Source organism: Oryzias latipes, chromosome 23, assembly GCF_053564925.1.
Source record: "Oryzias latipes strain Hd-rR chromosome 23, Olatipes_Hd-rR_3.1".
NCBI lineage: Eukaryota > Metazoa > Chordata > Actinopteri > Beloniformes > Adrianichthyidae > Oryzias > Oryzias latipes.
The window spans coordinates 5,259,575-5,274,055 of record NC_136259.1 but is presented as its reverse complement, the minus strand read 5'-3'; the positions used below and the strand labels follow the sequence as shown (position 1 = coordinate 5,274,055).

Here is a 14,481-nt window from a genome sequence, read left to right as displayed (position 1 = left end):
GCCAGATCAGCGATCATCATGTGATCACCGTGACGGAGGACGAGGTTCGGAGGGCAATAAAGCGAGTGAATGTAAGGAAAGCAGCCGGACCTGATGGGATTTCTGGCCGTGTTCTGCGGTCCTGCGCTGATCAGCTCGCTGGTTTGTTGGCATCCATTTTTTTAGTATTAACATTTTTTATTGTTATTTTGAGAAAAACAAACAGAAACAGTAGAAGAAGAAAAAAACATAAAGAGATGATGGAGCCTCTGAGATATGCTTTACCTGCTTCCCATAAAGTGGAGGCACTGACCTCAGGTAGGTCATTTTTGGAGATGTAAAACTTCCACTGATCCTCTAAATATTTAACAAATAAAGGATCGTTAAGGAGAGTTGGATTTAGACGCCAATGTCTGGATAAAGGGTCAAGATAGGGTGGCAAAAATTCCATTGATACCGATGAGTGGTCTGAAAGAACACACGGATTGATTGAGCATACCCGGGTTCTATCCAAGACTGATCTCGAAACAAATAAAAAGTCAATCCTAGAGAAAGAGAGATGAGGGCGTGAAAAGAAGGTGAAATCTTTAGTACGTGGGTTACAGATTTTCCAGGCATCAAAAAGACTCAGATCTAAGCACAGCTCAACTGTAGCCCTTGTCATTTTTGAGGGTGCCTGAGTTTTAGGTGGATTATAATCTGTGCTGGGTGTTAATCCACAATTAAAGTCACCGCCAATTAGTATGTGAGTTGAAGATACGGAGCTGACTTCTGCCAAAAATTTTGAGTAAAATGAGCTATCAAAGGTGTTAGGTGCATAAACACTCCCTAAGAGGATTTTTTCTCCATAGAACAGACCTGTAACCAAGATGTAACGGCCATCTGCGTCCTGTATCACTTTATCCACAGTTAAAGCTAAATTTTTATGGATTAATATTGCCACACCTCTGCTTTTAGAGTTAAAAGAGGAATAATAAATTTGACCTACCCAGTCTCGTTTCAGTTTTAAAGGTTCCAAGTTGGTCAGATGGGTCTCTTGTAACAATGCAATCTGCACCCCGTCTTTCTTAAGTATAGACAGGACTTTTCGCCTCTTAATGACATGATTAATTCCCTTGACATTGAGAGTTGTGATTTTTGTGTTACTCATTATCAAAACAGACAGCTACATCATACAGTACAGTAACCCTGAGTAACTGAAACCCATCATAGAGAAAAAAGGGATGTGCTGCCCATGTTGACCAATACGCCGAGTCAGCTGTGCTGGAAAGAACAATACCATCATTCCTTGATGGCCAAAAAAGAACACACAGAACCAACAAAACATAAGTCAGTAGTAAAGCAAATATTTGAGAAAATCTATTTGCAACATAAAAAGCCACCCAACAGGTGGTATAACAAAACCAGGTGTAGCCAAAAGCAGTCTCCACTCTACAGGAAAAATAATTATCCCACCTCCACCCCACCAAGCAAAAACATAATCTACATGCTGTCAATTATAAAACATAACATTGAATCAGGACAAAAAGTAAACCCTTCACACATGCCTGGAACAAAGTCCACTGACCCATTAACAGTTCTATGACCCCCTTTTTTTTTCCCTCCCTCAAATATGCATATATGCATGCACATGTGCACATAAACATCACCCTCATCTGTAAGCACTTGTGTAGTTTAGGCAAAGTTATTGCTTGTTATTAAACTTTGTTTTAGTCAGGAAGCATAAACCGGCTTAGTCTCAATCTTACTTCAGTCTAGAGCGTTGATGAAGCTTTGTGCGTCCCCCGGCGACGTGAACTTCTTTTCAATGCCAGTATGTGTGATGACAAGCGTAGCTGGGTAGCGCATGTTAAATCGAATGCCTCTTTCTATCAGGGACCGGCAGGTGTCGTTGAAGCCGCGCCTTTTCTCCCGAACTGCTGCAGAAAGATCCTGGTGTATGAAGAGTTGTTGTCCTTCATATTGCAGCCTGGGCGACGTTTTCACTGCTGACATGATCCGCTGCTTGTCTCTGGGATTGTGGAGCTTAATTATCACCGGTCGCGGGCGCGCACCGCGGGGCGCCAGGCTGCGGCGCGCGCGGTCCACTTTAGTACGGGCTTCAGCATTGGGGCTCTTATCCAAGCCGAGCAGTGAGGGTAACCATTTTTCAAAGAACTCAATGGGGTTTTTACCCTCCGTACCTTCCTTCAGGTTGATAATGCGGATGTTTTCCCTTCTGCTCCTGTTCTCCACATCATCCAAAGCATTCTCCATTGCCTTGATTTTCTTCTCTGCATCGGCTAACCTCCCGGCTAACTCGGCAACCGTGTCCTCCACATCAGAAACCCTTTGTTCTGCCGCAGTAATGCGAGTAGTATTACTTTCCAGCGTAGAGGAGATTGTCTCCAGAGTCTCCGAGAGCTTAGAGAATTTCTGCTCCATTATCTCTGCTTCTGCTTCGGGTCACCTCGCGAATGAGAGCTGAAGTCTCTGCTGAAACCTGGTCGCCTGCTAGCTCCTCCGTTTGGCTAGCGCTTGCAGTCATGGCGGGCGTCACTTTCTTTGGTTGAATTTTAGTTTGTTTTGACATTGTCCGTCGTTAAATGTTTAAAGTTTTACGCTTGAGGTATTTAAAAAAAATGAACAAGCACGTATTCTGGGTTGTAATCTTGACAGTATTCCGTTTTGCTGCTTAATAAGCTTGGTGGTAGCGGGAGCTCAGTACAGACACAACCTCTAGCCAGCCATGTTCACCCGGCCTTTGGCATCCATTTTTAACGAGTCTCTTGCTGCATCGGTGGTTCCCACCCCATTCAAAAAAATCGGTCATCATCCCTGTGCCTAAGAACAATAAACCCTCTTGCCTGAATGACTATCGTCCAGTTGCCCTCACATCAACAGTCATGAAGGTCTTTGAAAGACTGGTTAAAAACGTCATCTGCTCCTCCATCCCGGATACTCTGGACCCTCTTCAGTTTGCCTATCGCCCAAACAGATCCACAGATGATGCCATTTCTCACATCCTGCACTCATCTCTCACACACTTTGACAGCAATTACAGGAACTATGTAAGGCTGCTACTTATTGACTACAGCTCAGCTTTCAATACCATAGTCCCCATAAAGCTAGCTTCCAAACTCAGAGACCTCGGACTGAATTCTTCACTCTACAAATGGATTCTTGATTTCCTCACCGGCAGACCTCAAGTGGTGAAACTAGGCCAGTACACCTCTAACTCCATCACCCTGAACGTAGGAGCCCCGCAGGGGTGCGTCCTGAGTCCCCTGCTTTACTCTCTCTACAGGACTGCGTGTCTTCGCACAGCTCCACATCCATTATCAAATTTGCTGATGATACTGTGGTTCTGGGCCTCATTCACAACAACAACGAGACCGCATACTTGGACGAGGTAGAGAAATTGACATCATGGTGCCAGGACAACGGTCTCTCTCTGAATGTGAGAAAAACTAAAGAACTGATTGTGGACTTCAGGAAGAGAAAACAGCAGCCCTACACTCCTCTTATGATCAGCGGGAACTCTGTGGAAAGGGTGAGCAGCTTCAAGTACCTTGGTGTAAACGTCTCAGAGGACCTGACTTGGACTACTCACATTTAAACACAGGTTAATAAAGCAAGGCAAAGACTGTACCATCTGCGACAGCTGAGGAAATTCAGGGTCTTACCAGCAATCCTGAAAACCTTCTATTCCGGTGCTATAGAAAGTGTATTGACTCAGTGTATCACAGTGTGGTATGGGAACAGCTCAAGTCAAGACTGCAAAGCCCTACAGAGAGTTGTTCGCTTAGCTGAACGTATTTCAGGGTCTGCTCTCCCCTCTCTGCAGGACATCTACCTCAAACGCTGCAGAAGTAGAGCTGCGAAAATCATCAAAGACTCCACCCACCCCAGTAATCATACTTTCACTTTGCTGCCATCTGGTAAGCGCTACCGTAGCCTGATGGCAAAGACCGAGAGACTCAGGAAGAGCTTCTACCCCCAGGCCATCAGGCTCTTAAACTCTAAACTTGTATCTTAATTATCTAAGTCTACAGTTTACATTCATGCACTTTATTTTGCGTTCAATATTTAATTTTACAATACACCTTCTTTCTTATTTCATCTTTACATTGCTTGACTTGTGTATATTTTCATCTGTGCTGTTTTCCTTAATTATCTGCACTGTCCACGGAGCGGACCTGGCGTACTGGTTGTATTTGCTAAATATAACTTTGTGTGTGACAAATAAAAATTCTTGATTTCTTGATTCTTGAGGTAATAGAACTACCTCACTTCTTCCTTAAAGACAATGTGGTCATTAAAAAGCAAGAAGACATGGCAAATGAATTAAATTCATTTTTTGTATATATAGGACCCAATTTAGCAGAAAATATTACATGCAATATACAATCAAAAGATGTTAGAAAAAATAAAAATTGGATTTCCCAACCTACGTATTTATCTGATGTGACTAAACATGACATTTTGACTACAGTATACAAACTAAAAAACAAGACCTCAAAGGAAAGTGATGGGATTGATATGAAAATAATCAAAATGACAATAGATTGTGTTGTTAAACCACTACATCATATCTTTAATCTTTCACTTAAATTGGGAATTTTTCCCGAGAGGATGAAAATAGCTAAAGTTATTCCTTTTTTTTAAATGGAGACAGACATACTTTTAATAGTTACAGACCAGTATCATTACTTTCCCAATTTTCTAAAGTTTTAGAAAAGTTGTTTGTTAACAAACTAGACAGCTTTATTGAAAAAAATAAATTGTTAAGTGAGAATCAGTTTGGGTTTCGTTCTAATAGCTCCACAGATTTGGCTATAATGAATATAGTTGAAGAAATTTCAACAGCAATTGACAAAAAGAAATACCCAATAGGAGTTTACATTGATTTAAAGAAGTCTTTTGACACCATAGATCATTCTATCCTGATTTCTAAATTATATGCATATGGGGTTAAAGGAATCGCCCTGAACTGGATCACCAGTTATTTACAAAACACACAACAATATGTACAGTTTGGAAGTAATAAGTCTGATCTCATGAATATAATTTGTGGACTCCCACAAGGCTCAATTGTAGGACCTAAATTTTTTATTTTATATATAATGATATTTGTGATATTTCTAGGTTGTTACAGTTTGTTTTATTTCCAGATGATCCTAACTTTTTCTGTTCTGGGGATAATTTGAAAACCTTAGCTAAAAGTATTGAAATGGAAATGATAAAACTCAAAATGTGGTTTGACTAGAATAAACTATCTTTGAAACAAACAAAAACAAAGTTTATGGTGTTTGGTAATAAAGAAAAAACAGAAGTGACTTTGTCCATTGACAACAAACTTAGAACAGGTGTCTGAATTTAAATTTTTAGGGGTTATGTTGGATGATAAATTAACATGGAAATCTCATATATTTTATGTAAAAAATAAGTAGCCAAGAGCCTATTTGTTCTGAACAAATCTAAATGTATTTTACCATGTCATATTATGCACATGTTGTATTGCTCTTTGGTTTTACTTTATTTTACATATTGTATTGAAGTGTGGGGAAATACACATGAAACTAATATAAGGCCCTTGATTCTATTACATAAGAGAGCTATTCAAATTATTCATAAAGCTAATTTTAGAGATCACACAAATGAACTTTTTATTAAGTCAGGTTTATAAAAACTTAAAAATGTAATTGAATTGCAGACCTTATTAGTTATGTTTAAAGCCAGAAACAGATATTTACCAGAAGACTTTTTATTGTCACCACAGGAGATGAAAATCAAAGGAAAAAATTTGATTTCAAACAACAGATTGTTTGAACAACAATAAAGCAAAAGTGTTTGGCTATAGCAGGGGTAAAACTGTGGAATTCCGAGGAGAATCTGTTAAAAAGTTGTCAAAATATTATAAACAATTATAAAAATATATAAACGGATGTATAAAACTAAACAAATTACTTTGTACAAACTTGACTGTTGAATGGAATGTTTGGAATGTATGTATTAAATTAATTGAATGTGTTTACTGTGTATTTGAACTGTATCTTGTGAAATCTGAGCACGGGTGATGGTGTGAGAAATGTAAATAGGATGCAATGTTTAAAAGGGAGCAGATAATTATAAGAATTGTATTCTTCAATTCTGCTCCCTTCTAATCATGAAAATGTTCAATATATGAGACAAACATGTAAACATTTGGACATCAATGTTCATGAAAGGAACAAATAAATTAATGAAATTAAATATATATATAAATATAGATATGGATATAGATATATATAGATATAGATAAATATCTATATCTATATATATCTAGATATGGTCGGGCTCACCTCCACACATAGCCTGGGCTCTGAAACTCAGTCCTTGTAGAGGGGTTGGACTCTCTACCACTCTGGAGTTGCTCAAGGTGAGAGGCGGCGGGCTGGTGTGGGTTTACTCGTGAGCCCCCAGCTTAGCCGCCAAGTGTTGGAGTTCACCCCGGTGGACGAGAGGGTCATGTCCCTCCGCCTTTGGGTGGGGGACAGGTCTCTAACTGTGGTTTCGGCTTACGGGCCGAACACTAGCTTGGACTACAAGGCCTTCTTGGTGTCTCTCGAAGGGGTACTGGAAAGTGCCCCAACGGGGGACTCCATTGTCCTCCTGGGGGACTTCAATGCCCACGTGGGCAATGACAGTACCACCTGGAGGGGCGTGATTGGTAGGAGTGCCCCCCCTGATCTGAACCCGAGTGGTGTTTTGTTTTTGGACTTCTGTGCTCGTCACAGTTTGTCCATAATGAACACCATGTTCGAGCACAAGGGTGTCCATCAATACACCTGGCATCAGGACACCCTAGGCAGGAGGTCGATGATCGACTTTGTAGTTGTTTCAGGCGACGTTCGCCCTTTTGTCTTGGACACTCGGGTGAAGAGAGGGGCGGAGCTCTCCACCGATCACTACCTGGTGGTGAGTTGGATTCGCTGGCGGGCAAGGAGGCCGGAAAGACTTGGAAGACCCAAACGTACTGTGAGGGTCTGCTGTGAACATCTGGCTGAGCCCTCCGTTAGGGAAGTCTTTAACTCCCACATCCGGGAGAACTTCAAACAGGTACCGAGGGAGGTTGGGGACATTGAGTCCGAGTGGACCATGTTTTCCACTTCCATTGTCTCTGCTGCTGCTCGGAGCTGTGGTCGCAAGGTCTTTGGTGCCTGTCGCGGCGGTGACCCCCGGACCCGGTGGTGGACACCGGAAGTAAGGGATGCCGTCAAGCTGAAGAAAGAGTCCTACCAGGTCTGGCTGGCTTGTGGGACTCAAAAGGCAGCTGACAGGTATCGCCAGTCTAAGCGAGCTGCGGCCCGGACCGTTGTGGAGGCAAAAACTCGGGTCTGGGAGGAGTTCGGAGAGGCCATGGAGAAGGACTATCGGTTGGCCTCGAAAAAAATTCTGGCAAACCGTCCGGCGCCTCAGGAGGGGAAAGCAGTTCTCCACAGGCACAGTTTTAAGTGCAGGTGGGGGGCTGTTGACCTCGACTGGGGACATTGTCGGGCGGTGGAAGGAATACTTTGAGGATCTCCTCAGTCCCACTGAAACGCCTTCTTTTGAAGAAGCAGAGAGTGAGGACCTTGGGGTGAGCCTGTCTATTACCCGGGTTGAAGTCACCGAGGTAGTCAACGAGCTCTTCAGTGGCAGGGCCCCAGGAGTGGATGAGGTCCGCCCTAAGTACCTCAAGTCTCGGGATGCTGTGGGAGTGTCTTGGCTGACACGTCTCTGCAGCATTGCGTGGCAGTCGGGAACTGTACCACTGGACTGGCAGACAGGGGTGGTGGTTCCCCTCTTTAAGAAGGGGGACCGGAGGGTGTGTTCCAACTACAGGGGAATTACACTCCTCAGCCTCCCTGGGAAAGTTTATGCCAGGGTACTGGAGAGGAGAGTCCGTCCGATAGTCGAACCTCGGATTCAGGAACAACAGTGCGGTTTCCGTCCTGGTCGTGGAACAGTGGACCAGCTCTACACCCTATCTAGGCTGCTGGAGGGATTGTGGGAGTTCGCTCATCCAGTCCATATGTGTTTTGTGGATTTGGAGAAGGCGTTCGACCGCGTCCCCCGTGGTATCCTGTGGGGGGTGCTCTGGGAGTATGGGGTCCGGGGAGCCTTACTAAGGGCTGTCCGGTCTCTGTATGACCAGAGTAGGAGCTTGGTTCGCATAGCCGGCAGTAGGTCAGACCTGTTCCCGGTCCACGTTGGACTCCAGCAGGGCTGCCCTTTATCACCGGTTCTGTTCATAGATTTTATGGACAGAATTTCTAGGCGCAGCCAGGGGCCGGAGGGGATCTGGTTTGGGGACCACAGGATTTCCTCTCTGCTTTTTGCCGATGATGTTGTCCTGTTGGCTTCATCGAGCCAGGACCTCCAGCGTGCATTGGGGCGGTTTGCGGCCGAGTGTGAAGCGGCTGGGATGAGGGTCAGCACTGCTAAATCCGAGGCAATGGTTCTTGACCGGAGAAAGGTAGCTTGCCATCTCTCGGTGGGTGGAGTATCCTTACCCCAGGTGGAGGAGTTTAAATATCTGGGGGTCTTGTTCACAAGTGAGGCAAGACTGGAGCGTGAGATTGACAGGCGGATCGGAGCGGAGTCCGTAGTTATGCAGTCGCTGTATCGGTCCGTTGTGGTGAAGAGAGAGCTGAGCCTAAAAGCAAAGCTCTCAATTTACCGGTCGATATTCGTTCCAATACTCACCTATGGTCATGAGCTATGGGTCATGACCGAAAAAACGAGGTCCCGAATACAAGTGGCTGAAATGAGCTTCCTCCGTAGAGTGGCAGGGCGCTCCCTTAGAGATAGGGTGAGAAGCTCGGCCACCCGCGGAGAGCTCGGAGTAGAACCGCTTCTCCTCCACATCGATAGGAGCCAGTTGAGGTGGCTCGGGCATCTAGTCCAGATGCCTCCTGGACGCCTCCCTGGAGAGGTGTTCCGGGCATGTCCCACTGGGCGGAGGCCCGGGGGAAGACCCAGGACACGCTGGAGAGACTACGTCTCTCGGCTGGCCTGGGAACGCCTCGGGGTTCCCCCAGAGGAGCTGGAGGAAGTGAAGAGTAGTCTACTCATGTCAAGCTTCTTCTGGTTTTGCCTCGCAACTAATGTTATTCTCCTGCCTCAGGATTCCCTGCCACGAAGGTCACCTGTGTGGAAGTCGCCTGAAGATTTCCTGCTCGCCTGTGGGACGTCAGACACAGCTAGCTGCGCTACTACCTCCAGCCACGTCACGAGCTTCGCTCCAGTCCGGATCTCCATCCGGTTTAGGAGTTCAAGTTCAAGTTTAGGATCTGTGTGGATTGAAAGTTGGGATCCTTACAGATACACTGTTAGAAATAAATCAAGCTGCTAAAGCAGCAGAAGTGATTTATGGCCCTGTGACAGACTGGCGACCTGTCCAGGATGTTCCCTGCCTTCGCCCGCAACTCGCAGGGATAGGCTCCAGCAGCCCCGTGACCCCACCAGGAAACAAACGTATCAGAAGATGAATGAATGCTTAAGCAAAGCAGGAAAATGCTAGCAAACCACACTGTTACGCCCCCTTCTATGTCTACGGGTGCTAGGGGGGGGCATAACATAAAAAAAAGTAAAGGTTTCGCTACCAAAGTTAAATCAACACACACCAAACGAATGTCTCCATACAAAAGTATAACCAATTTTATTTACAAATAAATAAACCACCAATAAGAACTAAAAGTGAAGCAAAAAGGCTTCAGGGTGAACCCAGGCCAAAATAACAAACAAAACCCCAACTAACTGAAACATGTAATCTTACCTGCAAAAAAAAGAAAGGGAAATCAGAGACAAAACACTAACCTCCCTAACCTAACAAAAACAGGAGAAAACATGCACTAAAGAAAATGGCAGTTCACCCCTACAGCTTCACTTAACAAATAACTATAAACCAAAAGACTAATCAGAGTGGGCACAGACAAAACCACAAACTACAAAGAACTACAAAGAACTACAAAGTGCAACACAAACTAAAACAAGTGGAGAAGACAAAAACAAAATGGAGAAGAGGGCCAAGCTGCAGTGGAGACCGGTGCAGCAAGGCTCCCTTCTCACCGGCTGGATGTCCAAATGGTGGCTTTAAAAGCTGCCTCCACCAGCCCTGGTCCAATAAGAGGCCACCCCTTTTCCACCACACCTGAAAACCCGCCACCTTACCGTGGTGGAGGGGTTTGAGGGCTTGAGTGATCCTAGAAGCTGTACTGTATTGGGTTAACCCTCTTGTTAGGGTCTCCCATTGCAAACAGGTCCTAGGTGACAAGCCGGACCAAGAGCGGTTCAGAAAATCCTGATGGAAATTGTTACATCTAAGTCACCTTTATCTTTCCTTTTTTGCTGCTTTACTTTAGACTTCACAACACACTGCTAGATTTTTCATGGCTCCCTAGTCCCTCCAATTCATCCTCACTTCTACTCACCTGGAAGTGTTTGCCTATCCTCCCCAACCCATCGTACCAGACCCTCTACTGAATGAAGAAGACCGGATCACCCAAGCTGAAGTCACCGAGGTCGTCGACGAGCTCCTCTGTGGTAAAGCAGCAGGAGTGGATGAAGTCCTCAAGTCCCTCAAGTCTCTGAATGCTGTGGGACTGTCTTGGTTGACACGTCTCTACAGCATTGCATGGCAGTGGGGAAAGTACTACTGGACTGGCAGACAGGAGCGCTGGTTCCCTCTTGGAGAGTGGGGGCAGAGGGTGATTCCTTACTAATGGGGAATCACTCTCCTAAACCTCCATGGGAAAGTCTATGCAAGGGTTTTAAGAGATTAGAGTTAGTCTGACAGTTGAAGATCCAGATCCAGGAGCAACAGATCCGATCCAGGAACAACAGTGTGGTTTCTATCTTGGTTGTGGAACATTGGACCAGCTCCATATCCTCTGTATGATGCTGGAGGGTTCGTAGGAGTTGCTCATCCAGTCTTTGAGGATTTGGAGAAGGTTTCCACACGCCGGACTACAGTACCCATCATGCTCCAGCCATCCCTCAGGTGCTATGGCTTTGTAGTTTACCAATGATGAAAAAAAACATTTGGACAGATTCATGAGCGCCGTTTACCACAGAAAATCACTTTGAGGTCAGTAAGCAAAACCAGAATTGAAACTTTCAAGTACACTGGATTATTAAGGTGAATTTTCTGTTTTTGAACAAATAAAAGGATTTAGCACCTTATGGTTAGAAAATGTTAGGAAAGGTCATAGAAGTAGATCTGATTTCAGTTATGTTTCTTAGATAAATGAATTTCAGGCAAAGATGCAACACAAACGGTAAATTAAACTGGTAACACTTAATAAATTAAGATACTCTTTTTCAGTGTTAGTTAATCCATAAATAACCCATATGCTATCCTAGGCACGGTAACGTTGGGAGTAGGGTCATCTAGACCCACTAGACAGTGCTCTGAACCTTTTTTCTTCAATGATTTGTGATCTTCACTGGTGTCCATGGATTACATGAAATCTTTCCACCTTTATCCACCTTTGTCATGGTAGGGAGAACACGTCAATGGTCATCTTGACCCCATAGGATAGATAGCACAAGGGTTACGCATTATTTGACTTCTAAATAGTTTGTTGTCTTTGTGTTTTTGTTTGTCTTTGTGGTGTGTGTTGATTAAAATGTGAAGGAAATGAGAAGGGAGGGGAACAGGAGTTAGAGGAGAAGAAGTCTGACCAGAACCGGATCCTGGTTCGGCGCTGTGATTGGCTGAGAGTCACCTGACTGAGGCTTAAATTCTGCCGGTGGAGTAGAGGGGGGGGACAGATAGAGCAGCTCTCAGGCTGCAGGATGACACGTGCGGTTGTGCTCGTGCTGTGCGCGCTGATCGCAGCTCAGGACGGGGGGCGCGCGGCTGCTGGTCTGGCCGCGCGGGACTCTGGGCGCGGGACACACGCGACAGGTGAGCGACGTGCTGCGTTCAGGTGATGTTGCGCTGCTTTCAGGAAAGGTGGAAAAACGAACTTTTCTTCATCTTGAAGAAAACCTCTTCTTCATCAGACCTGAGCAGGTTCTGAACCCACAGACTCTGGAACCACATGCAGTTTCTTCATCCCTCCATCTTTGGCTTTGACGGGGGGGGAAAAAAACAAATATTTGAATAAATATTAGATTTTTTTTATTTTTGATTAGTTTGCTTTAGTTAAAGAAGTTTTCTCATTGATGTTTTAACATGAGAGACCTCTCCCTCTGGGTCGGCTGCTGTTCAGCCACTGCGGCTCTGGGTGGGAAACTGCATCACCACTGAGCTGTGGTGGAGCGGTCCCCGCCTGGGATGCTGCATTTGGCTGGTCATGCAGCTGTTCACAGCTGTTATAAGCGTTTTCGTGCTCAGCCTATTTCTTTTTTTCTCAATTCTCACTGTCTTTCCCATCAATTAGGGGGTGAGAGATGTGTAATAAGTGTAGGTACTGGGAGGGGGGCCCTATTTTTCATTTTTTGTGCTTGTTTATTTTAATCTTCATGCTTGTTTTGATATTATTTATTTTGTTTTGTTTTAATGTAAAGCATTTTGTGTTATGTTTTTATATGAAAAGTGCTTTATAGATAAAGTTTGATTTGATGTCAGATAACTGAGGAAAATGATGGTCAAAGGTTTGATCTACTGTCAGTAGTTTTTTTTTATTAGAATAAGATTAAAGTACATACATAGTTTAAATATAGTTGCTATTCAGAGTTCTTAGTATAGAATAATGTCATGATTATTTTTGATGGTAAAAGGAGAAACAGGATGAAGGCGCAGCTAAACGGAAGAAAATGTTATCTCTGACCTCCAGGCATTTTTACCTGAAGTCAATCTGCTGCAGCAGGAGGACCTTATTTGGCACAGGGTGTATTTTATTTTGAAAGGAAGTTGTATGTCCTGCTGTCAAAAGTAAAAAAATGTACTTAATAGAAAAAGACAATGTTGCTGTAATTTAATTATCAAATTTAAAAATGAATATTTTGATGGCCACAAAAACTTGAATAACTGCTGGAAGGAAAAAAGAAGAGAGAAAGAGACATAAACATAAATAAACCGCCCCAGACGGCCTCTGCCATAAATAAAAATTGTGTTTTCAACATGATCTTGTTACATTTTTCTGATGATGGAGGACGTTCATGTGAAGAAATTTTTATCTTAAAATAGCATTTCTGAGTATTTTATTTATTCAAATTGTTTTGAATCTTGAAAAAGATCATTTTTGTGATGAATCGCGCGTTCAGCTGCATGTAGGGCTGGTGCAGGGGAAACCAGAGTTCAATTCTCAGGGGGCTTAATGAGCTTCATCCAACATGGGCTAGACTCTTGTGTGCAAATATGTAGAAGGGGGCCCAAGTCAGGGTCCCCCGTGTGCCAGTCCCCAGCTAGGATCAAATACAGGGTTGTGTCAGGAAGGACATCAGACGTAATCAAATCTCTGCAAACCACCGGTCTGGATCAGTGACAGCTAACTCACTGTGGCGAACCCTGGAAGGATGGTGAACAACAGAATTTGTGACGTAGAGTCTCTGCTCACGGGCTAAAAGCTCTCTGCTGCGCTCCACTCTGACTGTGCGGCTGAATAATCACCATTTTTGCTCTCCGCCTTTCCTGAAATGTTAATTTGGGGGTGTGAGGGACAGTAATCTGGCGGGAGAGAGTGTGAATAAAGGGATGATGGGAGTTGAGCACCGGCTTGCTCCACACCAATCGTGAATCTCAGATGAATTCCCCCCACTCTGCAGAAACTATGTCCTAAAAAACGACACCGGTTTTCGGATATTGGCTTAAAATGGCCTCATCAGAATTAAAAGACGAGACGAAGACGGTGAGTCTTTCAGCGTTAAAAGGTGCAGACCCCTGGATCTGAGGGATGAAGAGTATCAAGGCCTTCCTCCAATGTTTCCATCTTCATCTTGAAAGAAAAAAAAGCCATTATCGCCTTACTGCAGATCACACAGCAACTATCAGTGTACTTTTCTCTTTATTCCTTTTAGGTGAACTATTTACTATCATTTTTATTATTATAGCATTTTCTTTATTTTAAAACGTGTTTAATTTTGTTTTGTAGTTTTCTTTTCTTGATTCCAGCCTGCTGCCTTTCTGAGCATCAGTCAGGTAAAGTCTCCGCCTCCTCCTCAGGTGTGCTGTGGATCCTCCGCAGGAGCGAGGACGACTCTGCGGCAGGGGGGGCCGGGCTGTGCTCGTCCCTGCGGGAGGACGACGAGCAGCTGCTGTGCGCCGACCGCCGCAGCAAGTTTAACTACAACCCGTTTGGGCTGCGCTTCGGGAAACGAGCTCCGCCCCCCAGAGGAGCGCACCGAGCGCGCGCCATGAAGCTCCCTCTGATGTCCCTGTTTCAGGAGGTGCCCACCTGAACACCCCCCCCCCCAGGATGTCAAGGACATGTGGGTGGGGAGGTGGGGGTTAGAGGGTCAGCCTTTTTGTACAGTGTTTGTGAAATTATTCATAATCAAATCAACATGGAAATAAAAGAAAAAAAGTGACATTTTCTGCAGCAGCGCGCC

At 44.5% G+C, this 14,481-nt stretch overlaps 1 protein-coding gene across 1 annotated transcript; it reads left to right on the top strand.

The window, feature by feature from the left end:
• Positions 1-11,755: 11,755 nt before the first annotated feature.
• Positions 11,756-14,460, top strand: kiss2 (kisspeptin 2). Its single transcript, NM_001160441.1, has 2 exons — positions 11,756-11,893; positions 14,096-14,460. Exons 1-2 carry the CDS (start codon positions 11,782-11,784, stop codon positions 14,329-14,331), a joined length of 348 nt encoding a protein of 115 aa, NP_001153913.1. The 5' UTR covers positions 11,756-11,781; the 3' UTR covers positions 14,332-14,460.
• Positions 14,461-14,481: the final 21 nt, after the last annotated feature.